Source organism: Lissotriton vulgaris, chromosome 2_1 (genome assembly GCF_964263255.1).
Source record: "Lissotriton vulgaris chromosome 2_1, aLisVul1.2, whole genome shotgun sequence".
Lineage (NCBI taxonomy): Eukaryota > Metazoa > Chordata > Amphibia > Caudata > Salamandridae > Lissotriton > Lissotriton vulgaris.
The window spans coordinates 765,184,887-765,211,135 of record NC_141687.1 but is presented as its reverse complement, the minus strand read 5'-3'; the positions used below and the strand labels follow the sequence as shown (position 1 = coordinate 765,211,135).

Sequence of the window (26,249 nt, the reverse complement as noted above, 5' to 3'; positions counted from 1 at the left end):
TCTGCAATAGAGGTCTATGTGGAAAGTTGTGCTTATATTCCATTTTGGGTTGAAGTGCTTAATATGCTAAAGTACCGATGAGTGAGCTAGAGTAGGCACGGTTTACAATATTCAGCTGCCACGAGGTATTCTTCAGTCTCCCTTAGTATTTTTTTTTTGATTGCCCAGAATTTACCCCATGTCCTGGCTCAATACAGCAATTACAACATCCACTATGTAAATCTAAAGCGTCAGAGGGGGCACTTGTCTGCATTACTGTCATCCTAGGTACAGAGAAATCATTTAATATGCTTTAGAATGTTCTATCTTGGTGCAGTGGATAAAATCAGTACCTGCAGCAATATAGAATATTAATTCACCCAAGGTGCCAGCCGTTACTTGGAAGTTGTTTGTGCACTGGGTGCATATCCTCTTTGGTATGGAGTGGTTTGGTGTAGGCGAGCCAATGGTGGCTGCATGAAATGGTAGACTTGCTTTAATGTTTTGAGAGCAGACAGCCCGAGTATATTTGTTATGCAGATCCAAACCAGGCTAGGGAAACAAACACCAGTCTTTTGTAGTTCCAGGCAACAGGGATAGAATTTATCATCAGGACCACCAGAACTGACGATCACTGAGAGACAAGACTTTGAAAGGATGGGTTGAAGAGGCCCAAGAGTTTAAGGGGGTTAGATACATATGCTGCTGATTCATGTGTCAACCAAGTGATTAACATTGTCAGAGTCGAGGGTGGCTGCAAAAATGAGGGTCCTTCATAGGTAAAGAAGCAGTTAACCAGTTTGCTGATCACAATGGCAGTAGCAGTTTAGCAGGTATCTTGTGTGGAGAGAGGATTGGAGAGAGTTTTAAGTTGCTAGTGAGTGATCAGTAAGTCTGTAGGAGATAAATGGCAGGCAGGCCTAACAATTTTTAGAATTGCTGTGGCAGGGACTTTAGGATGCACAACAACAAAAAAACTGCATGTAAGGCATACGGATAGGTAAGAGGCTGGGTGGACTTTGACTGTCAGGGGCATAGGTAAGATGGTGGAGGGGAGTGTGGTACGAGTAAATTGCAGTGAGGGTAGGTATGAAGATAGATGGATGTGTGAAAGGGTGTGTTAGATGGAGAGGCAGAGAAATATTGACAGGGATATGGAACAGTTACAGAGTAGAGGGTACATTTGCTGTTGGGGAGTTAGAAGACCAAGAGTTCATTCAGGGAGGAGTTGAGTGAGAAGGGTGGTGGTATCAGTGGAACTAGGTGAGATATGATAGTGAGAAGAGGCCAATAGTAAAGCAGGAGGTGCATAGCAAGAGTAGTTCACTAACAGTCTTTATGGACTAACCCCAGGGTTGATTCGATAAAGCCTTTCACTTTAGTGGGTTGTTCTCTTACTGATCCTGGATGAAGATTAAGCATGCCAGTTAGTATATGTGGGTTCAAGGTTCTTCTGCTTTGGGCACATTGAAAATCCAAACCAGGATGTTGAAGAAACCTCAGTGTGAAGAACCCTCCGATCGGGAGAAGAACTGCAGAACCTACAATATTGGTGCTCTACTCACAAATAAACTAAATTCACTAATGTGCTGATTTACAATGCGCCTTGAAAGTCTCTTCTGCTTCAGACATCCAACATATCAAACACCTGATCAACCAGACCTGAATGTCCATTGCCTACCTGAAGCTCAACTAAACAGAACACTAGGGTTTTTTGCCCCCCCCACAAAAAAAAACAGTGCAAACTTGGCTCAACAACGTGAATTGTGGCTGCCTCAAACCTCTAATTCCATCAAATGTCAAGTCACTTAGATTAACCATGTACACCAACCTTACCGCATAAAAAGCCAAAACCTCTAATTCCATCAAATGTCAAGTCACTTAGATTAACCATGTACACCAACCTTACCGCATAAAAAGCCAAAACACTGCCTGGTACTAGGTCCCTTCTAAGGAAAGTAAAAACTACTTAAGAACTGCTGTTTAAGTCCACATACTCCCACCTGGATGGTGGTAGTGCCTTGCTCCATGGCCTTCCTAACTTCACACTGGCACCCTTTAAGGGCATCCTACACACTGCAGCAGGTCTCACCCCACGGCCTGAAAAAGATAGGACCACATACTCCTTTGGATGGCACACTATGGATTCCCCTTACCGGGCCACACAGTTTTCAAAACCAGCTGGACCATTTACAAGGCCATCACAAGATCCCTACCTATCTTTAAGACAAGCTCATCATGCCTGGTAGTTCTCTGCCCTCCTGCAGCCAGAAAACCATCAAACTGGGGTCTAAGAATTGTAAACAGAAAAAAGGGCAGGCCTTTCCAATCTGTGCACCCAGGAACAATATACCTGTATCCTGCAGGACCACTGCTTCAATTTAGGAACGAGTTGAAGAATTAGCTCTTTAAAGAACACTACATCACAATATATTAACTGTCCACAGCTACCTCTCCTATCACTTGCTGACCTTGCTAGTCTTTAACCCTGTGCAGTGCTATGCTGCCTTTTGGATCGGTTTAAGCTATAGAAACATCATATATATAGTGAGTCGATGCGCTACGGGCTATTTGATGGAATATGTTAGTGAGGATTAACTTTCATTTGGGTTTAGACGGGCTGGAGGAGGATCGTGTGTTTTGGAGGGGCTCTGGTTGTATGCTGTATCGTGTTCAAAAAGATAAGGTGCCACAGGAAGATACCCTTAACACCTCTGCCTAGGTAGGTGGGGGGGGGGGGGGGGGGGGAGGTCGAAGATGATCATGTGACTCTCCCCCACCCAAGCAGAAATGGTGTGCGTTAGCCCACAAGAAATAAATACCAAGGCCCTAGAACAGAGCCAAGACCTACATCAGTTATAAAAATAAAAACGTTCAATTGCTCTGAAAAGCAAAACCGTTACAAGTACCGTACGGAAATCTAGATCATTGGCATGCATCTGGGGACATTTACCCTTCATTTTATTCAACTGGAGGGATGGAGAGAGACGAGTCTTCTCTGTGCTAATGTCCAATGGAGGACGAGGAGAGGAAGTGGAATGCATACAGGTAAGGGTCCCGATAACATGTCCATGAGAACTAATAGTGACCTTCGGTTTGCAAACATTGGGGAGTGAGTTAGTGAGCCGGAGATGAACACTAATCAAATCACTTTTCCAGCCAGTCCTCACCCCATTTCACAGCAGTAACAAGCCAAAGTAGTTTCTCCAAACTTGGGATGAGGCAGTCAATCTGGCAGGTGCCGATAGGCGGTGTTAGATTCTACGCTGGTGTGCAGGCCTGCTCAGCATCTTTTTCAGTCTACACAGCAGAAATGTTTGGCTTCTGCAACGACCAAAGCAGTACACTGGTATAGGTAATCAACCTGGCTGGTCTAATGAGTGCAATTCATACTAGAGCGGGCTGCTTATTTTACTTTATTTAAATTAATTAAAATGTGTCTTTCAGAGGCAAAAAAAAAAAATCCCACGATCAAAAATAAGAGTGGGGTGGAGGTGGTGGTACAGCTCAATGCTTTGTGAGAAAGCAGAGGACAGATGAGGCCCAGTGGTTATGCAAGCAGTGCTCTAAATCTGGCTGCATGAATACTAAAGATTCCTTAGGGTCATACCAAATCATCATTGTCCTGGCTATTTGTATGACAGATTCATTAGTGTTTAATTAAGAAGCTCCCATGAAATGGAACATTTTATTATATTCGAAATGTGTTCATGATTTTGTCTGGTTCAGTGCTTGAGGGTCCTCTCCCAAAAAAACTGGAAGCTTAAAAACAACTCAAATGTTACAGTATAACTAAAATATAAAATGCCCTGATTGGTTATAAAAAGGGGACAGTGTGTCTACACGTTAAACAAAATTTTCTTTTCCTTATTTGCAGGTCGATATTGAAGTGGACTTCATCAGATTTTCTTTCAAATGATTTCCAAACAGGAATGGCCATAAAACACTTGAAAAAACAAAAACGATTAAAAAAAGTCCAGGAGTTTGATTTGGATACTACTGATCTCCGCCTCCATTCTCATTTTTGGGTTGTTTTGAAGCAGGTTCCTCAGAAGCATTAGACTCCTCCAGGCTCCTCTTTTTGGGGCTCGGTGGTTCGTTACCAGTTTTGACCATGGATACCTTTTCATCTGTATTCATTTCTTTCTTGGGACTAGGTGGACCTTTGAATTGAAAGGTAAACATAAATGAGACTACTACCGTTATAATAATGAACATGTCTATCAACTCCATGTAAAAACCGGTTTAATGTTAACAATTGCAAAGGGATAGGCCCATCCATTGATCATTTATGCCAAATCTTAGCAAGGAGTAAAAATGTAAAATGCATCCCATTTTTTAAGCTGCCATTATACAGTCATAAGCATTTTCTCAGGCACTCATCTTGCCTCTGTTCTGAGAGTGCTAATCAGCAGGTGTATTTTTTTTGTCTGTTTACTTTTTCCTAATAAAGTTATTTGCATTTGTTACCTTTTGAATCGCCATCATCATCTTCATCACCATCATCATCACTTTCAAACTTCGTTTTCTTGCCTTGAAACTGCACTTTCCTCTTTTGGGAGGAGCCTTGTGTACGTGTACCTTTACCACCACCTCCACCACCTCTGCCTTTACCTTTAAATTTCCGACCTAAGAACATAAAGTAAATTGCATTAGTAGTAGAAACCTCTTTATTGTTAACACATTACAACTCGAACATGTGTATTTGATATGTGCAAACAATCTTTGATATCATCTATACTTAATTGTGGAAATAGTTTTTGCAGTTCATGTGCAATATATACCTGCCAACTAGTGTAGTAAGAATTCACTGTTTACATCCCAAAAAACTCCAAGAAAGAAAGCAATATTTTGAACCTCCCCTTCTGGAGCTCATAGGCGAAAGTAGGGGGAGAGGAGGGGGTAAAGTAAGGGGGGGAAATATGGGGGGGGGGGGTGCGGGGGGAGGGGCATTGTCTGTCACAAATGTCAGTGAGGCGAAAAATTGAAAGTGTGCACATCCGGCCACATGTCATGCCGTAAATGTGGCTACAACAGTATTTAAATTATGTTATGTTAAAAATCATTTCTATAGCGCAACATACACCGGATAGGTTTCTTGGCGCTTAGAAACAGGGCGCTACACAGAAGTGAGTTATACGCTGACGTAAATAGCCAGGTTTTGAGCAGCTTCCTAAATTGAAGGTGGTTGTCAGTTAGTCGTAGGGAGATAGGGAGAGAGTTCCAGAACTGGGGAGCCATCGTTGAAAAGCACAGCCCGCCATGTTTATTTAGTTTGTATTTTGGGGTGCTCAGGAGGCAGTGGCAGGATGATCGAAGGGTGCGGGGGGGGGAGGAGACTATTTCTTGATCTTACTGGATATGAAAGCCGGGCCGGTGTCAGTCAAAGCTTTATGGACGATACAGCTTAATTTAAATGCACAACGTTGGCTCACAGGGAGCCAATGCAATTGTTGCAGCAGGGGTCTGACATGGTGGCGAGAGGAAAGTTGGAAGATAAGCCTAGCTGCATGGTTCTGTATCAGTTGTAAACGTTGCAGTTGATAGGCTGGAATGCCGGCATGCAGTGAGTTTGCGTAATCTTATCTGGAAATAATTAGCGCCTAGACTACCAAAGTGGCGGCTTCTTTCGAGAGGAATCTATCTTCTTTATTTTCCGCAGCATAAAGAAGCAAGCTGAAACCACTGAGTTGATTTGAGGGTACATAGATAGATCCTTGCCAATCGTGATCCCCAGGCTCTTCGGCGTTACTACCGGGGAGGACCCAAGTGGATAGGCCAAAAGTTGGAGTTCCAAGGGCTGTTGTTACCGCCAGTCAAGGTCAACTCAGTTTTGTTCAGGTTTAACTTATATTAGCAACTGGATGAACCTGAACCAACTTAAGTCATAGTATCCTGCAAGTGGGATTCCAATGAACTGGAGGAATGAAGATTAAAAATTAGTTGCAGATCATCTGCATAGTTGTAGACCAGCACGTTTCTCTCCCTCAAGGCAGTGATCAGAGGTTGCATATAGAGGTTAAACAGGGGAGATAAAGAAGAGCCCAGCGGGACTCCATAAGGGAGTCTGCCTATTGTGGAGGAGTAATGGCCCAAGCGGACAGATTGAAACCAGTCTGACAGAAACGATTGGAGTCATTTCAGTGCTTGACCTCCGACCCCTGCACTTCGGACACGGTCGACCAAGATGTTGGTCGACCGTGTCAAATGCTGCAGAGAGATCAAGAAGAATTAAGGCCTGTGAGATGTGTTGATCTGCTCCTCTGCGAAGATCATCCAGGATGACTGTTTCGGTCGAATGGGCGGGACGAAATCCGGCCTGGTTGGAATCTAGGAAAGAGGATGCTTCTACAAAGGAGCTCAGACAACCTACTACATGGGACTCTAAGATTTTGCCAAGGTAGGGTAAGAGGGAGATCGGGCAGTAGTTGCTCATGACCAGGTGGTTTGCACCCGGTTTCTTCAAGATGGCAATGATCTCTGCCACTTTAAAGGACTCCGGGACCTGTCCACTGCTAAGAGAAGAATTGAGGAGAGAAATAGGGGGTTCAGGGCAGGCCATGAAAGCTTCCCGCAAGATGTGAGGAGGGCCGCTGTCGAGAGGGGAGCCTGACTTGAATCATTAGTTCAGAAAAAGAATCAAAAGTAATAGGTGAAAACTGATTAAAAGCAACGGGGGTTGGCAGCTGGGAGTGGAGGGACTGTTAGAATGGGGAATACTTGATTTTATTGCAGTAAAATTATCAAAGGAATAATGGTTTAGTGAGTCACAGCTGCTGAAATTGCTCGGGCTGTGCCATTACTCTGGCCGGGCAAGTTAATTCCTCTACAATAGCGAAGATTTCCTTTGCCTTATTAGTTGAGTTCGCAATTTTTACGGAGAAATACTCCTTTTTGCACACAAGAACAGAGGATTTGTATGCTCGGAGGAGTAAATAAGTTTGTTTAAGCTCGGGGTTGTAGTGGCGTCTCCACTTCCGTTCAGCTTGAAGTTTTAATTTTGCTTCTTTAAGCTCAGGGGAAAACCACTTTTGGAAGTCATGGGGTTTCCGCGATTTATGCAAGGCCAGGGATCCCTAGTTGGAAAGCATTGTGTGCTTAAACATCACACCATAATCAGGGCAACTTTTAGAGAGGTGGGCATGACATTCGACTAGACTCTTGCCCGCAAATTTCCACTTGTGACTCAGAAGCTGGTATTATGGGTCAGTGACACACACATTGCGTGTGTTTGAGAGGCGACCACTTCTAATTTTACCAGCTCAGAGGTGAATGGCATAGGACCAGTACTACACTTCATGCCAATCAAGTCTACTCCCACCATACATACTTTGATAGTCTTAGAGCCTTTATCCAATGTCCACACAAATACAATGACAAGCCCAAAGGTGTCGAAGGTAATCTTTTAAAATTTGCGTGGCCAAGATGGCGACCTGAGCAGACGCAGGATCGCATGGATCCCCGGCCCGGATCCCCATTGTAGCCCATAATTCGCACATAAACCCCTGAACGCACGAGCACCCGCCTCTCTGAGCTGTAGAGACAATTGCCCAACCTTCGGCGACGAAGCAACTGCGGCGCAGACCCTCGAGGAAACTTCTGTCGCACTGTAGAGACCCAACTGCAACCGAGACAACATGGCGGCCTAAACCAGAGATCGGGGACCCAGGCAGCAGAAGCGGGAGAACCCCAGAGACTGGCAGCCCAGCAATAGTGGCGGAGACTGGGACCGGGCTACGGCGCCGGGAGGCCCAGCTTTTGCTGCGGTGAGTGCGGAGGACACCGCAGAGATCAATCCCCGCCTTGGCTGCATGCTCAAAAATTGAGGCCCAGGCCCTGGGGCCTACCCCGAGCGGCTGCGTCTTGACTCACCGGAGCTCCTGCGCAGTAGACGGGACAACACGAGGGCACCTTCCAGCACCCCCAGCCACAGGGTACTACAGACTACCACAGGTCCGCACCAGCGAAATACCTGTGAGGGCGGGCCCCAGAGGGGGAGAAGCACCAGGACCAGACGGTTGCCGCAACGAGGGAAACAGACATCGCGCCCCTGGTTGGGGGCCTCTACAGACCGCTTAGCACGCCTGGGAGAGAAGACCACGGTACGTCCCCTGGCACCGGCGGGGTGCGTCCACGCCGGGCCCAACTCCCCCCAGACGACAAAAAGTAAAGGCAGAGGCGGGAATTGACAGGGGTCCTGGGCCCCGGACATGGCTTCTCCCACTAGCGCGTGGCCCCGGGCATAAAGGGGCCCAACAGCCAAACTAGTGCCAGCACCGGAGCTGGACCGGTCTCCACTCAGCACCTCGGGCGACGAGTGCCCGTTACAGGAAGTGGACCGCACGATTGGAGGTAGCTGGGGCGCAGATCTTTGACCAGGGGCCTGCGTGAACGGGGCCAACGCGGTGCAGATGCAGGGCCTGCCTGCCTGACCCATAGAAGCGGAGGAGGACTGGAGCTGCACTGGGCCACGGGAAAACAAGGCACTTGAGGTGAGGGGCAGCAAGTCAGGCAAGCTGTGGGGTGTCGTCACTAAGGCAGCACGCAAGCAAGCCCCCGGCCTAGGGCCTAGAGCATCCCGCTTGACAGCGGCGGCGACCCTGGTGCGGAGCTGAAACACAGGACGGGAGTCCAGCACCACTATCTGCCCATTCAATCCCAAGCCAGGGCACACAGAGGGAGATGAGTGAGGCCGGGCTGGCGAAAAGAATACACAGCGAGCAGCGATCTACCACCAGCATCGCCTCAGGGGAGCGAGGGACACGATTCATGCCGCCAGGCTAGGGGATAGTGCAGCGGCAGACTTAAGACATAACACTCTACCCCTTAGCATACACAGGGTGACACGCACCGGGACCACCATCCACCAAATCGCCGTCTGGATCCGGGGGTGGGGGCCTGGTCCCCGACCAGTGTAGCTAGAATAACGTGCGAGGATTCTCCTGCCCGGAGGTCTTCTGCCCGGGTGGGCACCAAAAAACTGGCCGGTAGGCACGTCATGGCTAATACGAACAGAAGGGGCTGCCACACCATCACCGAAATGCTAGCCAAGGGTGCACCCAAGAGAAGAGCCCGTCTCACCCGGCAACAACAAAAGACCTGCCCAGGGCAGGATGATTGAGGGGCTCCCATCACTAAAGCCTTCTTGGAGTCTTTATTCAATTCCCTGAGGGAAGACTTTCAGACCCTCAAGCAAGACATGGCAGGGGAACACAGAATTAAGGCGTGATGTGGACGGCCCAGGGGAACGAGTAGCAGCTGTAGAGCAAGCGGACCAAGCGAGGAAGTGGAGCAACTGCAGCAGGAAGTGGTTCGCCTTCGTGAGCAGCAAGTAGACTTACAGGCACACGCGCAGGACCTCGAAAACCGCTCTCGGCGAAATAACTTTCAGGTTCGAGGAGTGCCATCCAAATTGGAGGGGACCAACGTAGCCGGCCTCCTACAGAGGCTGCTCCGCGAGATCTTGGGAGAACCCGAGTACTTAGAGACCCGCATTGACAGAGCGCACAGGGTGGGCCTGGCACGTCAGGCACCGGCTCCCCCGCCTGATATCCTAGCCTTCCTACCAGACTACTCTGAAAGAAAGAATCCTGCGAGAGGCCCGCCAGAAACAGCCCCTAGAGTTTCAAGGCCACTCGGTGGCATTATATCAGGACCTCTCCGAGATCACCCTGCAAAAACGGAAGGCTTTTAGGGTGGCAACGAAATTCCTATGGGATAACAGGACTCCCTACTCGTGGGGCACCCCTTTAGTCTCATCTTCAAATGGAAGGGAGCCCTGCACCAACTACGCTCCCTGCGGGACACGTGTGCTCTTCTGGGCATCGACCCAGAGGATAACACGCACACGGAGGGGGCTTCGCCACACCATCCCAGGACAAGTCCCCAAACACCTCCCGACAGGGATGGCAAAGTGTGGGTCACCAACGCTCACACAAAACTGCCCCGGGACCGGACCCAGCTACGATGGCTCTAGAACAAGCTGCGGCTGTCCAGGAAGTGTCTAAGGACACAACACCCCTGAACTGACGTAACACAGACAGAAGGGGGTTTCATCAACGCATTGCTTCTTAGCGGGCGCAATGGGAGACTGGCGGGGGGCCAGCCAGGTCGCCATTGACACACATTCCTCTACTTAACGGACAGTAACAACCCGAGAGACTACATTCCCGATCACCCCAGAGGGTGATGGACTATGGGCCACAGGTTCCCCCCCCCCCCCCCCCCCCCCCCCCCCCCCCAGAAGAGGAGTTTTGGGGGAGGGTTCGGGATGGGAGGGTTAAGTTGTCCAGTACTTATGTTCGCTCAAACCACATCTGCTACGCTTACACAGCTCAGTGCAGACCCCCAGCACCTTGCTCATGATCCTGCGTTTGCCCCGGCTTGCCGGGCTCCAGATACCAGCTTTTATCACTACACTGTAGGGGATGCTGCCCTCCACCCTTAAGATCCTGACCCTCAATGTCAAGGGTCTAAATAGTCCAGTTAAAAGAAGAAAGATCTTATCCTCTCTCGAAAATGCACAGGCGGACATATGTCTGTTACAAGAGACCTACCTGTTAGCCAGAGACTGCCACCAGCTACGCTCCCACAAATTTCCAACACAGCTCTTCTCTTCGAACACTACCAAGACTGCAGGGGTAGCAATACTTGTAGCCCGACATTTCAAAGGGGAGGTCCTCCAAAAAAGCGCAGAACTTAAGGGGAGGCTGCTAGCCTATCGCTTCTCCTTGAACGGTCTCAAATTCACTCTTGGGTCCATATACGACAAACAAGATCGCTTCATGCACTCTGCCCACACCGGACAGACATATTGTGGGGGGAGACTTAAACCTGGTCTTCGACAATGTCCTAGATAGGTCCACTCAAGGCACGCACCAGAAGGGGCCACTCACCACCAGTTGCTTAGACCGACTGAAAGAACTAGACCTGCATGATTTATGGCGCAGACATCACCCACAGGACAGGGAATATTCATACTACTCTAATGCCCATAACACATATGCCAGATTGGACCATCTCTTAGCCTCTGGCCGGGTGTGTACACAATCTACATCCTCCGAGATAGGGGTTCTCGCTTTCGGACCATGCACCGGTCATTGCCACACTCACCTTACCACCCACATCATATCCCCCTAGAGTTGGGCGCCTCAGAGATGCGTTATTACACAGGACAGACGTAGCGGAACATATTCAAACGACCAATCGAGATTACCTATCACAAAATGGCAACACCGACAACCCCAGCGATGCAGTGGGCCGCCCTGAAAGCGGTCATTCGGGGGGGAATTCATGGCACTCCTCAGCGGAAACCAAGGACAGAGTTAACACGACGAGCTTACGAAACACGTCCGGGAACTGGAACAAATCCACCAGCGAACCTGGGCCCCTAGTATCTGGAGGTAACTCGAGGCCGCACGAGCGCAGTTATCAGCCCTGGATCAAGATTGCACAGAATTCGCTGCACTGAGACTGCGCCATGCCGATTATACTGGTGGCGACAGATGTGGCCGCCTGTTAGCAAACAGGTTGCGAGCAGTATGCCAACAACAGAAGGTTAAGGAGATGGTGAGACCTTACGGGGTTTCCGTCTCAGACAACGCCGCGATAGCAGACGTTTTTTGCACTTTTTACGCCACTCTATATATACGGGCAGCTCCCCGAACATCCTAGACGCCGGAGTACCTGGAGTCGGTATCACTTCCTCCATCTCAGGCAGAATTTAGAGGGAGAGATCCACATTGAAGAGGTGATCAGTGCCATCGCCCGTCGTAAGCTAGGGAAAGCGCCAGGACCAGATGGCTCTTCAGCCATCTTCTCTAAGAAATTCTGCACTACGCTCGTCCCGATACTAACGCGGCTTTTCAACACATTTGCTGAACCCGGTGCAATACCGACTGATTTACTCAGAAGCCTCCATATCCGTTATACCCAAGCAGGGTATAGACAGAACTAAATGCAGAGCTTACAGACAGATATCTCTTAAACCTGGTCCTCAAACTATATACAGGGATTCTAGCAGCCCGACTAGCCCCTCCCTTAACTGGGCTTATAGACCCCGACCAGGCGGGCTTTATACCGGAGCGACAAACGGTGGACAATACCAAACGCATAGTCCACCTGATAGAAAAGGCCTCGCGACTGCCAGGAGAGAGCATGATGTTGGCCATCGACGCAGAAAAGGCGTTCAACCAGGCCCACTGGCCTTACCTGGAACTAGTGTTACCTAAAGCGGGGATTGGGGAGAAATTCCGCAACTTCATCTTTAACTGTTACAAATCCCCAACCGCAGTGGTACGGGTAAATGGTTATAACTCGGCCAGCTTTGACATAGAGCGGGGCACGAGACAAGGCTGTCCCCTCTCACCACTCTTATTTGCCTTGTACATGGAGCCACTGGCCCAGAGAATTTGTCAGAATACGTTAGCTACAGGGATCAAATTCGGAGGCTACACACGTCATCAGCCTTTACGCTGATGACGTACTGATCTCCTTAGATAACCCGTGCACTCTTCCAGCTTGTTTAGCTGAGCTGGACGCCTTTGCTAGAGTGGCTGGGTTCAAAATGAACACAGATCACTCCATTGCACTGGACTTGTCGCTCTCACCAGTTTCGAGAAGTTACCTGCAGAATCTTCTCCCCTTTCAATGGGCAACGGACACAGTTCCATACCTTGGAATTCGGCTAGCATCCACACTCCCCGCTATGGTGGATGCCAACTACAAGATACTGCGTGGGAAAGTCAGAGAAGGGCTTGGACGGTGGAGACACTTCCCGCTCTCCTGGCTGGGCAGGATTGCAGCGGTCAAAATGACCATCTTACCCCAGATTCTATACCCCTTTCGGGCCCTGCCACTGCGTCCACCTGCAGGCTGGATCCAACAAACCCAGACCGACATAGCCCACTTAATTTGGCAGGGCCGTAGACCCAGACTGCGGAGGGCACTGGCTGTGCTTCCCCCGGAATCCGGGGGTCTGGGAATGCCAGACTTGCACAAATACTACCAGGCGGCTCAGTTGCGTTACCTGGTGGAGTGGAGCAAATGGGAGTCAGAAACACTGGCTCCTTCAAGACCAGGCGGTAGCGGGTCGCCCGCTGCAGAAAATCCCTTTCCTCCGAAGGGGCCACAGACCGGCCAACCTATATGCTTCATACATCACCAGAATCCCCTGGGAGGTGTGGGACTCACTGGTCACCCGAGAATTCACCACTTTTCCATCCCCACTCATGCCGCTTGTGGACAATCCAGATTTCACGCCAGGAACAGAGAGGGGAGCCTTCTCCCACTGGCGATCAGCCGGTTGCCGCTTCCTAAGCCAAGTTTATGGTCCGGAAGGGGTCCTACCTTTCCCCCTTTTCAAGCAGGAATACAGCTTCTCCGAAACGTAGCGATTACAATATCTCCAAGTCAGGCACTGGGCACTTCAACCTCAATGCGGACGAGCGCAGATAGGCGACTCCTGCTGTATGAGCGCTGGCTCATAACACGATTTTCGGATGCCAAACTCATATCCGACCTGTATAAAATGCTGCAGACACACATCTATAATCCTGGTAGGGAACGTTGGGAAAGTGAATTAGGTAGATCCCTCAGCCATAAGGAATGGGACAAGATTTCATACAGAGCACGTCACTGCATACAACACTGGACTTACAGAGACACTAACAAAGATAACCACATACTGGTACTACACTCCGGAAAGAATACACGAAATGGATCTTAGCAAAGGGAATCTGTGTTGGAGGGGCTGTGGGCAGGTGGGCAACCGGACACATTTATTGTGGGACTGTGACCATCTCCGACCCTATTGGAATCAGGTCCTTGACTATGTTGATACGCACTTCCAAACGGAGCTTCTTCGATTACCGGCATACGTTATCTTGGGGCTCCCCAACGCACTTACATACCCCTTACGTTCCCGCAGAGAACGACAAATTGCTATTGCCTTGAGCTCAGCGCTCCAAAACATCCTAACCCATTGGCGCACCGCCACCACTCCCACGATTATTGGCTAGTTACACAGAATGTGGCACGTCCTGGGCATGGAAAAGTTGTCGCTCACCATGGCAGAGGAAGGGGAGAATTACGAAGAACTGTGGCAACCATTCCGATCACTGCTGGTCACTGAATTTAGAGAAATCACCTGCCCTGCTGAGACTCACACAGACAAAGGAGACTGACACTTAAGGCAGCCGCAGATTGGCAGATCATGAGGGCAGAGAGCTACGGAACACTGGGAGGGACCTGAGCACTGGAGGGAGGGGGTGGGGGGGGGGGGGGAGATTTGTATTCTTGTTTACAGTTGGGGGAGGGACCTTCATAAGGTTACATAATTGTCAGCCTTAAGGGGGTGAATAGTACTAGTTGTAATAGGTTCACATGGACCATGCTTATTTTGAGGGAGTTTTACGATAGAAAGGACAATCACCACATGTACAGTTGTAGCTATGTGCTGACTTTAATAAAAAAAGAGTTAAACTATAAATTAGCCAACCTCTCCCCCTAGTGTGTGCTGAACATGTGTTCTACAGAAAACCTTTTAAAACATGTATAATATGCATTAAATAGGGAAAAAAAATGTCCACTTTATAGGTTACATCCTAAAAGGAAAATATATGTATATTTTTTTATTTCGGTGTACCCTTGTGCGCAGGTTGCTGCCATAGATTAAAAAGTCAGACTGCAACGTGGCACATTAAAATCTGGCTGGCTGCCTGCCAAGAATTATTCACCATAAACGAAAGGAATCTGAGTGCAATTGAAACCATCATACACAACCTTCCAAAAGTCTGATGAGCCTCATTTATACACAGCCTGATTAAATGACATGGTCACAATGCCATCAACTATTGAGGATATAAATATAATATCAATACTTCATGGTTGGTCACCAAACCAGTTTGTTCTATTCAGATGTCACCATGCAAAGTGTTAGCACTTACCCTTGTTGCGAAACTTGTTTAAAGATTCTTGCTGGTTCTCCACAATTTTCTTCAAGGCTTCCTTCTCTGCTTCCCCTTCAAGAACTTCCCATTTGACATCTTTGTTGCGTAGCTGCAAATTTCCATCATTTGCTGCCTTTGCTTTCTCTAGTGCTTCCAATGCCTTCTCTTTGAACAAAATAATCCCCTGTATCGAAATAAATGTTCGTTTTTCAGCAGATTCAGCACCACACTACACAATGTGCTAAGTACGGGGGGAAATGCACCCAAAAGTAGTTTCTGCATTATTGCAGATGTACAGGTAAACCATGTGAAAAACCCACACAACGTTTAAACCTGATTTTTGCTTGTTTTACTATTCTCGTAAACCCGTTACAGGTTAATTACAAACAGGAATACATACATTTATTTACCGAAAGTATTAAGCATCCAAACACCATTCATAATGAAAATGTAAGCGGAGTCAGAAAAAAAAAATGGAAGTGGCAAACTAAAGACTGTTTAGTTAACCTGTCAGGTTACAAAATACCCACAAATTAATTATTTCCTAAACCACAGCTTTCTAGAGTGCCGGATGTTATTTGGACAGTTTCCATGACTGAATATGCAGGGGGCTTGAGGTCACCCAATGGGGTGGAAGAGTGGTGTTCTAGGAGCTAATGGCTACAAATGTGCACGTTTCCAGTGTGCAGGTAGCACCTCTGTAGTTGCATGCTGCCAGCTCTAACAATCTGTATTTCGCTGCAACCTTTGGTGCTTTCCTTCGGTCAGCAGCAGTTCAGCCTGCTGGGCTCAATCTGTCATAACGATGGGAAAAGAACACGGGGTGTCATGTGCTTTTGACAGCAGGCAGTCTTTAGGCGAACAATCTTTGAAGAAAATCCTTTAGAAAAGTGGGGACCAGGGTATTGCTTCTGAAAGCAAGTAATCTAAAGGAGTAATACAATCTCCCCAAATCATGGAGTAACAACTAAGGGATTTTGGGGGTACTTTACTTCTGCGAAGGGCTCGCTCTACAGTACAAAACAGGAATCCTGGCAAGAAAATACACAAACCCCAGCCAAAATTGGCAGACCTGAGAAGATCTAAAGCAATAGATGTAACACATGGACCCAGAGAAGACTGCAATGTCCTGCAGTCTTGAGCATGTGTTTTTTTTTTTTGGTTTTTTTTTTTTTTTTTTACTAGTGACCCTTGTGGATGCTCCCCCTCCCTGGTAATTTTTTCATTTCAGGTTTTACCCAATCCGGATGGGACTGGAAGGAGTAGGTTTCATTCATGCTCATAGACTTCCACACTGGTGTTCCTGCAGCTTTCTTGCCCTGCCCTTGCTACGTTCAGGGAAAGAGAACGCTCCTTTTTTTGGGCAAAAATAGGGACATAATGGCCCAAACCTCTGCTCTTCTGGCCTGTGAATGATACCACTGTTGGACCTCGGCAGTGACCGTTTCTAGTTTTTAGGGAAGTCTCTTTGAATGCATCTGAGCCTTTGTGTTTTTTCTTGGCTCTAGATGCCTCTCCTCCCCGGCACCCTGGGGTTCAGAGGCCTCTCCTGACCTTGATGGTACTCCATGCCCCAAAGTTTGACATAAGTGACCAGTACACTCTCCCACCACCTCACTGGAAGATTGTGGACTATAACTCACTTCAAAGTCAGATTAACTTTGTGACAACACCCCCCCCCCCCCCCAAAAAAAACCACAATACGGTGGCAAGACATTTTTCCTTATCTGTGTACTCCAAAAAGGATCTAGCCTTCTATAGCTCAAGGCTTCTAACATTATGCCAGTGGATTCTACAATGGACTCAAGAAGTACCTAATCACCTAACTTCAATCAATTTGGATATGCCAGGCTGATAAGAGCATATCAACTTCTGCCCTTGGGTCAGGGCATGGACTACCCACCACAATAAGAATCTTTCAAAGTTCTCTGCATTGCCCCACCAGACAATTCATCATACTGGTTCAATCTTTACAACATTTCCCCTTTTACATCCCAGATCTACTCTAACACACAAAGGAGTACCCTTAGCTTATAAATGACACTGCTCCCAATCATTCCTCCTTCAGAAGAACCCACTTAGGAGAGTGCTGCTTTTCTTTACAAATCTGAAAACCCTGTACCCAAGAAATGTTAAAGATTCTGCTATTCCCCAAACCACTAACTCCTAACCTACAAGAACACAGATCTGTATAGAATGGAATCCTATGCCCCAGCGTTGGTCATTTCACTCCTTGGTCGACTCCCTACAGACACCAGCGACTTAGCACGGCCTCCAGTGATCTGGGGCACCTACTCTCCTGGGTCAACTTAATTTAGTGCTTTTATATTTTCAAGTGGGTTAGGCTGCTCTGCCACCACTAGGCAGTCCCCGTATACTGGAGATTGTTGCCAGGGGCACTCCATATAATATACAACCTGTGGACCTAATCAATGCTCACTAATGGTGGTTTCTACATACAGTTCACACTAGATTTGACAAATACCTACATGTGAAGCTTGGTGTAGTCTAACAGTTAGTAATACCATTACAAATGAACAGTGAAATATGTACCAGTGCCTTTACACATTCAATCATCATGCATCTTACTCACCTATTCACGTAGCTATATACAGATCAAACTACAACCAACCCTGTGTTAACCATGCAGGTGGCAAGGAACTCAAATGTAAATTGTTGCACATCGCAACCTCGACAGGGGATGAATAATATGTAAATTATGTGTTACTTGGGTGTCAACCCAGAAAGCACTTGGGCCTCACAAGGAGGAAAGTGCTAATGAAACCGCCATGAAACATTACCATAAAAAGACTGGATTAATACAGTGCTCCTGTGATAAAGTACAATCACCTAGCCTGTTAGTCAAACAGAACATGGTTCAACATATTAAAAATTAAAAATCACTTCTAATCTTGGTTCTAATACATTGGACGTTCATTAAAATCCATAAAAGTGAATGGCTTCACCCATGTTTAGGCCAAGAGCATGCACAATAGTATTTAAATATATATTTTTTAAAGCCTCCAAAGATAGCAAAATGTAGCTGAAGACATTTGGTTTTCAAATGTCATATTAATACAAATTAAAGACAAAAAACAAACCTTGTGCTTGTGTTGCTGCCCAACCTTTTATTCAGGGGAGAAAATAAGCGGCATGCCTGTGGGAGCGTTTCATGCAAAGACATTTTTTTATTTTACTTGAGTTTTATATAGCTCTGGCTAGACCAGGAGGTATCAGAGCGCTTTACAAGAGTAACAGCGGTACAATAAATTATATAAAATTACACATGAAAAAGTCAGGGGGTAAGGAAATGAGAATACTAGAGGATGGGAAAAACGAAGACGCTGGGTGAGGTAACGAAAAGCAGTGGGATAGCTTTAAAAGCAGCGGGATAGCTTTAAAAGCAGCATATAGGAGACAAGAACAATCTGGGGCAGGGGAAGGAAGGGGGGGACAGAAAGGGAAAGGAAGGCAGATCAGGACCTACTACCATTTGCAATTGAAGAGCTATCACATTTGCAAGAGTTTAAGCTATTGGCATTGGTAAACAACAATGTCTTTTATGTATCGGTCTTGATAATTAACACAAATAAAATGCATGGTCATCTACAATGCTAATAGCTCAAACACTTGTAAATGCAAGACCTATTCAAAGAAACAACTGCCATTGTCCCAGGCTGCTTAGAAAGCGAAAGCGTACATGGCGCGCTGAATGTTGAAGGAAAGCATGCTGTGCCTGCAGTAGGAGAAACTATTTAAAGAAATTAGTGCTTACAGACTAAGAGAGACTCAGTGTAGCAATCTAAGTAAAAGGGCCAGTCCTCATGGGAGGTTATGGATGAAGACAAGGCGGGACTAACAAACCTATTAATGGACCAGTAGTCAGCATTTACGTCGAACAAGGACACAAGCCAATGACAAATAAGGGCAGAGAGTGGACGGGGCTTCTATTCTATACTCCAATACAGCATGGCTCGCGCTGCCCAGGTTGAACTTAAAACGTCACTGCAGCAAAGTAACAAACCACCTTCCTCCCACTCAAGAGTGCCAGTTTATATCTATTTTTTTGTGAAATGTGTTTCCGTTTTACATTCTTGCTGGTAGCAGCTTTTATGCACTTTATTAGAAAAGGTAAGTAACTGATTTGTTTGTCAGGGTGCCAAAAGCTGTCCGGCTGTCTCGCCACTTATTCTCCTGATAGAGACTTACAACCGCAGATTCCTCTATTTGTGAATGGATACCAAAGTAGTGCATCTCCGTCAGATGGCGGTTCTATGGAATGTCTCCAACCAGGAACTCCTGTTGGACTGATTGAGCAAATGTCCTGACATTCCAAGGACCACACTCTCCTTCCCAGTCTGGAGCCACTAGGATGATTTGGGCCTAATCTTTTTCAGTAATCAGAGCAGAAGAGGGAGGGGTGGAAAAGTGTAAAGGAGTCTCCACCCTACCTCCCCTACCCCCAAAAGCTGGCAGAAAGAATCTGAGAAAGGACTGCCTTGAGAACTCAGTCATGCAAAAGTATTGACACTGTGTTCTCTGCGGTGTCAAATAGATCAGTGCTGAAGAGGTCTATTGCCACCTCCAAGTGTAACTGCCGTTCGTGATCCACTAGGCAATGTTGTCGGAGTTAGTCGGGCCCGGCATTTAAAGTTCCTCCCCAGTGCTGGACAGTCAGATGCCTTTCAGCCACTTGTAGAGACGCAAGCCTTTCAGGTACAGAACCCACGCTACCCTGTTTGACAACATGACTGCATCCATACACCCCTTGATGAGAGTGAGAAAAGCATTCAGTGCCAAGTCACTCACAACTCCAACAACCTGATGTGGAGGAAGGTCTGGTAAGATCAGTAAGATCAGCCTGTTGTAGATGCCACCCCCCCCCCCCCCTTCCCCAAACCTTATATGAAGCGTCTGTTACAACTGTTCGCTCCAGCCGAAATAGGTAGAGGTCTGTCACTGGCCCAATCATTGTCGAGCAGCTACCACTGCTGCACGTCGTTTGGGGGGTGGCTTATGACTGAGGTAAGCCTGCCTTCAGCATCCAGTTGTCTAGGTATGGGAGAAATGATATTCCCATCCTCTGCAGATGGGCAGCAACCACCACCTTTGTGAACACCCATGGTGCACTAGTAACACCAATGGCGAGCATAGTGAACTTTTAAATGAATGGACAACGAAACTCTGGAGGTGAATGCAGGAATGGAGTCAGAATCTGTAGGAGCAGGCCTGTGCCACCTAGAGCAAGATCCTGGTTTTGACCAAGGCCCACCAGTACATCAATTAAAGCCTTGCTAAAGGGGAGAAGAGGGGTCTGTGCGATTTGTGAATGGTTAAGGACCTCCGTCAGTACAGTAGTATTGACTTGAACTAGTTTGCCAACATTAAGTGTCTCAGCAGCTCTCTGGATTACTATGGCGAAAGAGGCAAATTCTTCAGTAGCCATAGCAGGATTAGATGAGATGCTAATGTCTTGGGGAGGTGACACCACTGGTATCCTAGAGATCAAAAATATTGCCCTCATTGTAAATGTCATGAGTCTCTAACCTTTTCTGCAATAAGATCTACTTGTGTTCAGGGTCACTGGAATCATGTAACCGGAGAGAGCCAAAAATTGCGGTAGAGTGGAGTAAATTATGCAGCAAGAAAACACAAATTATGCGGCACATTTGCAATAGTAATATTTTGTCATGTTTAAACTTCGTAACACTATCTGGCCTTTGGTTGCACATTAGTATCAGTTCCCCACAATATATAGCAATAAGCTACAAAAAATGTGCAGTCCAACTTTGCAAAGGGTCTTTCACTGCGTTGCAAAACGTTGCTGCATTTTTAGTAACTTTTAAACCATTTGAGCAAGAAACAAAACGTCTTTTTGTTCAAATCTGCAGAGTATGTGGCAAATGCAGAAACTTTTTAACTGCGAAAATTGCTGCAGCTGCAAAATCGCATAATTCTAGTGGCCCTTCTAATGTTCAAGCAAAATGATACCGGGCTACTAATATAGGTGTGATAACAGTGCTCATATCAGGCAAGATAGGCACCCACTCCTGATACTCTTGCATGGATCACTTCAGAGAGGGTAGCCAGCATTCTCAAAAAGGCTTTGTCAATTTGAAAACCCTCAACAGTGCATAAACATAGCAGCCATTACTGCAATGCCTTGGTTACCAAGTTAATTATCATTGTAAAAAATTGCCCCAATTCCTTTTGATTTGTCACTATCAGTTTTTAAATAAGTTTTGGAAATTCAACAGTTGGCTTCCCAAATATCCGCTAGAGTTCTGAAAAAAACCATTTTGTCTCAAACGACAATTTTGGAATGCATACAACAATTCAACCCAGCAAAAGCTTCTACTTTAGGGTTGCACACAGGAAAGCTACCACTAGAGAGGCCTGGTATAGCTGATCATCATTAGAAGTGCTGACTTCATGTGTGGTGGGGAGCAGGGAGAAGAAGTGGCTCAGCGGTCTAAAAGTGCCAGTGGCATCGTACAACCTTGGGTGGCGGGACAAAGAAGACCCATGATTTGGAATTAGATTTTTTTTAATGCTTTTTTGGTACTTCCTTGACTTACTTAACCCTTCATAGAAGGCTATTCACTGGAGCAGCAGTGTGTTGTGTCCTTGACCAGGACCGTCGTAACTGACTTAGTGCATGCTTTTTCAACCGCATGAGTTGGCCTTGTGGTTGCAGATGGCCTTCTTGTTCATATTTGTGCAGCACGGACACAATGCAGAGTTGTGTTTTGAGGCAAGGCATCATTAACCAGCATTGTAGGTGCTTACGCCCTGTAGTTTTAACATCTGCACCATTAAAACTGAAAAATCTATTGGGATGTGACCGGATTCAAGAAATGCTGCATCCACATCGACAGACACGGAAAGAAAGGAACAGACGTAAGGACTGTGCTGTGGGGGGCAGATATAGTGTCCCAGATGTCATGCCGGGGGCAGTACAGACCAAACCCTGAGCTGCACGATGCCTCCTGTTGATGTGAGGAAATTGCTGCTAAGTTTTCGGATCCAGTCTGGCGCCTGCATAAATGCACATGGTGAGGAATCTGCAGTTTGAAGTTTCAGAATTATTTGCGTTAGGTTGTTTCTAAAATGCTACTTTACCTTCCTAAAGTACTGTGCATCAAGACCCTCACGAATGGCAGAAAAATGTTCAACTTTGAAAACAACTGTGCTTATAAGTTTCTACACTGGCTTTTTAGATTTTACAATTTTTTCCTCAGTTTTTATGTATGAAAAAAAAAATATATTCACAGAAGTTTAAAAAACCAAAAAAAAACCGCTTGTGGGTCAGGACAGTAGAGGGGCTATGCTTCCGTGCCAACCAATACTTTAATTGCCTCTGAGAATAATTTAGTCATCAATATATGCCCCTTAATGTAGAGTAGAGGTATATAGCAAGAATGAACTCCATGAGGAGCCCTACGAGAATGTCACGGATGACTCATCCTCAAATTATAGCAACCATAATCGGGCAGGGCAGATGGAGACAAGCAATGCTGCATGTAGCCAGGCCTTGATTCTATTTCTCAGTACTGGCTACGGAACGCGCAGTCAGGAGGTCCCTGCACATTCAACCATGCTACTGTCTGCTAAACACAAGTGTGCACCACATATTTACACACTACCTTGAACCAAAATACCACAGAATTAGACTGAAATACGCAACTGGCAGGCTTATAGGGTGGGTTTGATTAGGAGGCTCTGCAGCCAAGCCAGACCATCCTGTAGAAAAAAAGTCTCACTCACTGATTAAGTACTACATAGTAACTTCAAATCCAATATCTTGACCAATCGCCTTCAATCTGGTTCCCATGCACTCCACTCAAACCAATGTTGTATATAACCAACACTATCACTGCCACTTTTTCACACATGCTTCATTTGTCTTCAGCCTTTGAGTGGATAATAAGGGCAGTCTGATAAATGATGCCAATGGCCTTCGACATCACTGGTTCAGGGATCAATTGGTTCTCTTCCTACCCGAGATGTTTCATCTGGTACTCAAATCATTCCCCACCTACCCAATTACCAGTTGGAGTACCTCAATCCTCTATTAGACTGATGGGTACAATATACAAAGAGCAGAAGACGACCCATAACATTCTCTTGACACCCTGGACTTTATGATCCTCTGCCAGAAACTTTGGTGTTCTCTTAAGCAGATGTGTGACTGAATCTCTAAACCACTTTTGTTTATCACCACACACAGCCAAAACACTAACGCCCTAGGATTAGTGGATTGAACAACATTTTCCCAGTTGGCTTTCCATATTTCTCCCCACTGGTGAAATCCTTAACATTGCAATCATAACCCCATTCGGTCACCCTAGACATACACCTACATTTCACCATCAAGCCATCCTGGCTTGTTTCCTACCAAAAACTAGACTACATAACTTTGGTCTACAAAGTTAATGGTACACCCCAGGATACATACGATATCCAACAAAACACTTCCTACCTAGAACAAATCAGCAAATCAGACTGGACTTAATCGAAACGGCCATACACAGCTTCCTTCTAACTGTTATGGTAAGTGTTATGAACTCCCTATACTGACTTCCCATCTAATCATCAACGGAGCCAACGCCTATTTCCAACAGTCCAAGGGAACTTTGAAAAACATCTCCTGGCACTTGTAACAATGGTTAACACCACACCATTTAATACTAGTGTAACTGATACTTGTACTTCAAAATGTGTAGTATGTTGGTTTACTCTGTTACACAAATACACTTAGATGAACGTGGAGATTAAAAATGTAACAAATATGAACCTGGGGGATGAAAAAAATACATATGTAAACAATCATTCCATGGTCCTGAAAAGTGTTGTCTTGTACAACATTTCTGATCAAAATATTATGTGCTGCTACCAGAAGAGTCTGCATCACAGATGTTCCTGTTCTATTGATACAGCTCCTTCACTTTCATGCTTACAGCTCGTCCACTGCCTTTAAAATACTTTTTCAGTTTGCTTATTAAGATCCCATGGCACCGAAAGGTTAGGATGCTTTTGAGTAAACACAAGATATGGTCAATGAAAATCAGTAAACAAACCTCCCTCCTCCACAGTGGAGCCATAAGAAATAAGGCAGCAGTGTGAATGCAAGATCCCATGTTGTTCAGGACAGTTAAAATGAAGCTTGGGTCAAGCCCTCACCGTTCTGCATGATGGAAGTCTAGCCTTTCGGCAGCTCTAATGTCACAACGTTGTGTTTTCCCCATCTCTGGCTGCATAAGGAGGACACCAGTTCACTTTAGTTTTTACAGTTTACAGGGGATTGGACATAAAACGGATTTAGTAGCAATATACGCACCTAAGCCCATTACCACCCCCCCTTAAAAACGAAAAATCTTTCTATTAAAAAATTAAACTGAAGCCAAACTTATGAGTGAGAAAAGTGTCGAGTCTACAGTAGATTCCATTTGTAAATGACCTGATTGTGCTGCTGAGGAAACAGTGGGAGGCTGATGTTGGGAGAACGAATAGTTTACCTGTCGGTATATTTTCGCAGCTTGATGATCTTTCTGGATTCACTATGCTGTGCATTATTCTGCAGTCTTGTGGTTGGGTCCGGATTCGTAGTCTTATCTTTCTTTTTTTTGTAGCCCAGGTGGGCGTTGACGTCCCACCTTTGGTGTATTTCCGGTGACGTTGGCACGCTTCCCGCGGAAGCTCCCACTCCTGGGCGCCATCTTCAGATTCTTTTTCTCGGGTTAGTTTTGTTACCGAAGTTATGGCAATGTTCAACTAAAGTTTTCACCGCTTTAACCTTTAAGGCTTCTTTTCCAAGTATTGTCTCGGTTTCAACCACCTTATCTCTCCAGCCTCATCTTTCTGGCGGAGGTGGGTTCGCTAGAGAATCCAGAAAGATCATCAAGCTGCAAAACTACACAGACAGGTAAGAAACCATTCGTTTTGCAGCGTGAATCTTTCTGAATTCACTATGCTGTGCATAGACTTTGTAGCGGTTTCTCATGTTTGTGGCAAATGGGTGGAAGATGAGCGTTGGTTATTGAATATGTGTTGAAGCACCCTTTGCCCGACTTGTGCTTCCTTGTTCATCTGTATATCCACACAGTAGTGCTTCGTGAACATGTGCACTGAAGCCCATGTTGCCGCCAGGCATAGGTTCTGAATTGGTGCGTTAGCTGGGAAAGCTATTGTAGCTCCTTTCTTCCTGGTAGAGTGGGCACATGTCCCCTCTGTTAGTTCCTGCCCTGCCTGCTTGTGGCAGAACTGTATTGTTTGGGGGATCCATCGTACAATTGTTCCTTTAGTTACTGGTTTCCCCATGAAACTGTTAGCGAAGAACAAAAAAAGAACTGCTTTGTTTTCGTGTGTTCCTTCGTTTTCTCAATGTAGTGCAGGACTGCCCTTCTGGCGTCCAGAGTGTGCAGAGCCCTTTCAGCTCTTGTTGCCAGTTTTTGGAAGAAACTATCTGTATAGTCTGATTCAAGTGGAACCTTGACACCACCTTTGGCATGAAGTGTGGGTCCGTTCTCATCACCACCCTATCGCTGTGTATCTGTATGTAGGGTTCCTGTAGTGTTAGTGCCTGCAGTTCGCTCACTCAGTGAAGTGATTGCTACCAGGAAAGCTCTTTTCATGGTCAGCATTTCTAGGGAGGCCTTGTGAATGGGTTCGAAAGGTTCCTTCATGAGTTCTGTTAGGACTAGGTTAAGGTTCCATGCAGGTGGTGGCACCCTCTTTGGCGGTGCAATCCTCTTTGCTCCCTCCAGGAATCTCTTAACGACCTGTGATGTGCAGAAACTCTTGCACGTTTCTCCTCTCATGTAAGCGACTATCGCTGCCAAGTGAACCCTCAGTGAGGATGAGCTCAGATTTTTGTCGAGCAGGTGCGTGAGGTACTTCAGCACTGTGGAGTCCTTTTTCATCTTATGGTGTAGCTTTTCCCTCCTGCACCACAGTGCAAATCTTCCATTTCGCTACGTAGCACTTCCGTGTGCTGGGTCTTCGTGACTACCGAAGTACCCTTAGGGTGCTTTCTGGCAGTTTCAAATGCGCAAACTATGTCCTCAGGAGCCATGCTAGAAGGCTCAGGCTCTCTGGCTCCGGGTGCAGCACTTCTCCGTTTTGCATGGAGAGTAGGTCTTTTCTTCTCCCGAATCTGTGGGGTCCACTCTGTCATCTCCATGATCTGAGAGTACCAGGTCTGCCTGGCCCACTGTGGTGCGACCAGTATCAGGGTCATGTTGCTCGCTCTGCACTTGCTGAGTGCCTTGTGTATCAGCAGTATCGGGGGAAAAGCGTAAGCAAATGTCCTGGACCAGTCTA

The 26,249-nt window shown here is 46.5% G+C and overlaps 2 protein-coding genes across 12 annotated transcripts in view; one reads left to right on the top strand and one right to left on the bottom strand.

Annotated features, from left to right (window-relative positions):
- METTL5 (methyltransferase 5, N6-adenosine) overlaps positions 1 to 4,448 on the top strand; it is a 167,616-nt gene extending 163,168 nt beyond the window's left edge. For all 9 annotated transcript variants that reach the window (XM_086956090.1, XM_086956091.1, XM_086956096.1 and 6 more), the window contains one exon: positions 3,857 to 4,448. In XM_086956090.1, the coding sequence (XP_086812216.1) occupies positions 3,857 to 3,898 (42 nt within the window). In that variant the 3' untranslated portion in view covers positions 3,899 to 4,448. The remainder of the gene's footprint in view (positions 1 to 3,856) is intronic.
- The window catches only part of SSB (small RNA binding exonuclease protection factor La), a 100,576-nt gene continuing 77,980 nt past the window's right edge, over positions 3,654 to 26,249 (bottom strand). For all 3 annotated transcript variants that reach the window (XM_086956087.1, XM_086956086.1, XM_086956088.1), the window contains exons 10-12: positions 14,925 to 15,111; positions 4,450 to 4,608; positions 3,654 to 4,142 (exon numbers count right to left, since the gene is read on the bottom strand). In XM_086956087.1, coding sequence (XP_086812213.1) covers positions 3,976 to 4,142; positions 4,450 to 4,608; positions 14,925 to 15,111 — 513 coding nt within the window. In that variant the 3' untranslated portion in view covers positions 3,654 to 3,975. The remainder of the gene's footprint in view (positions 4,143 to 4,449; positions 4,609 to 14,924; positions 15,112 to 26,249) is intronic.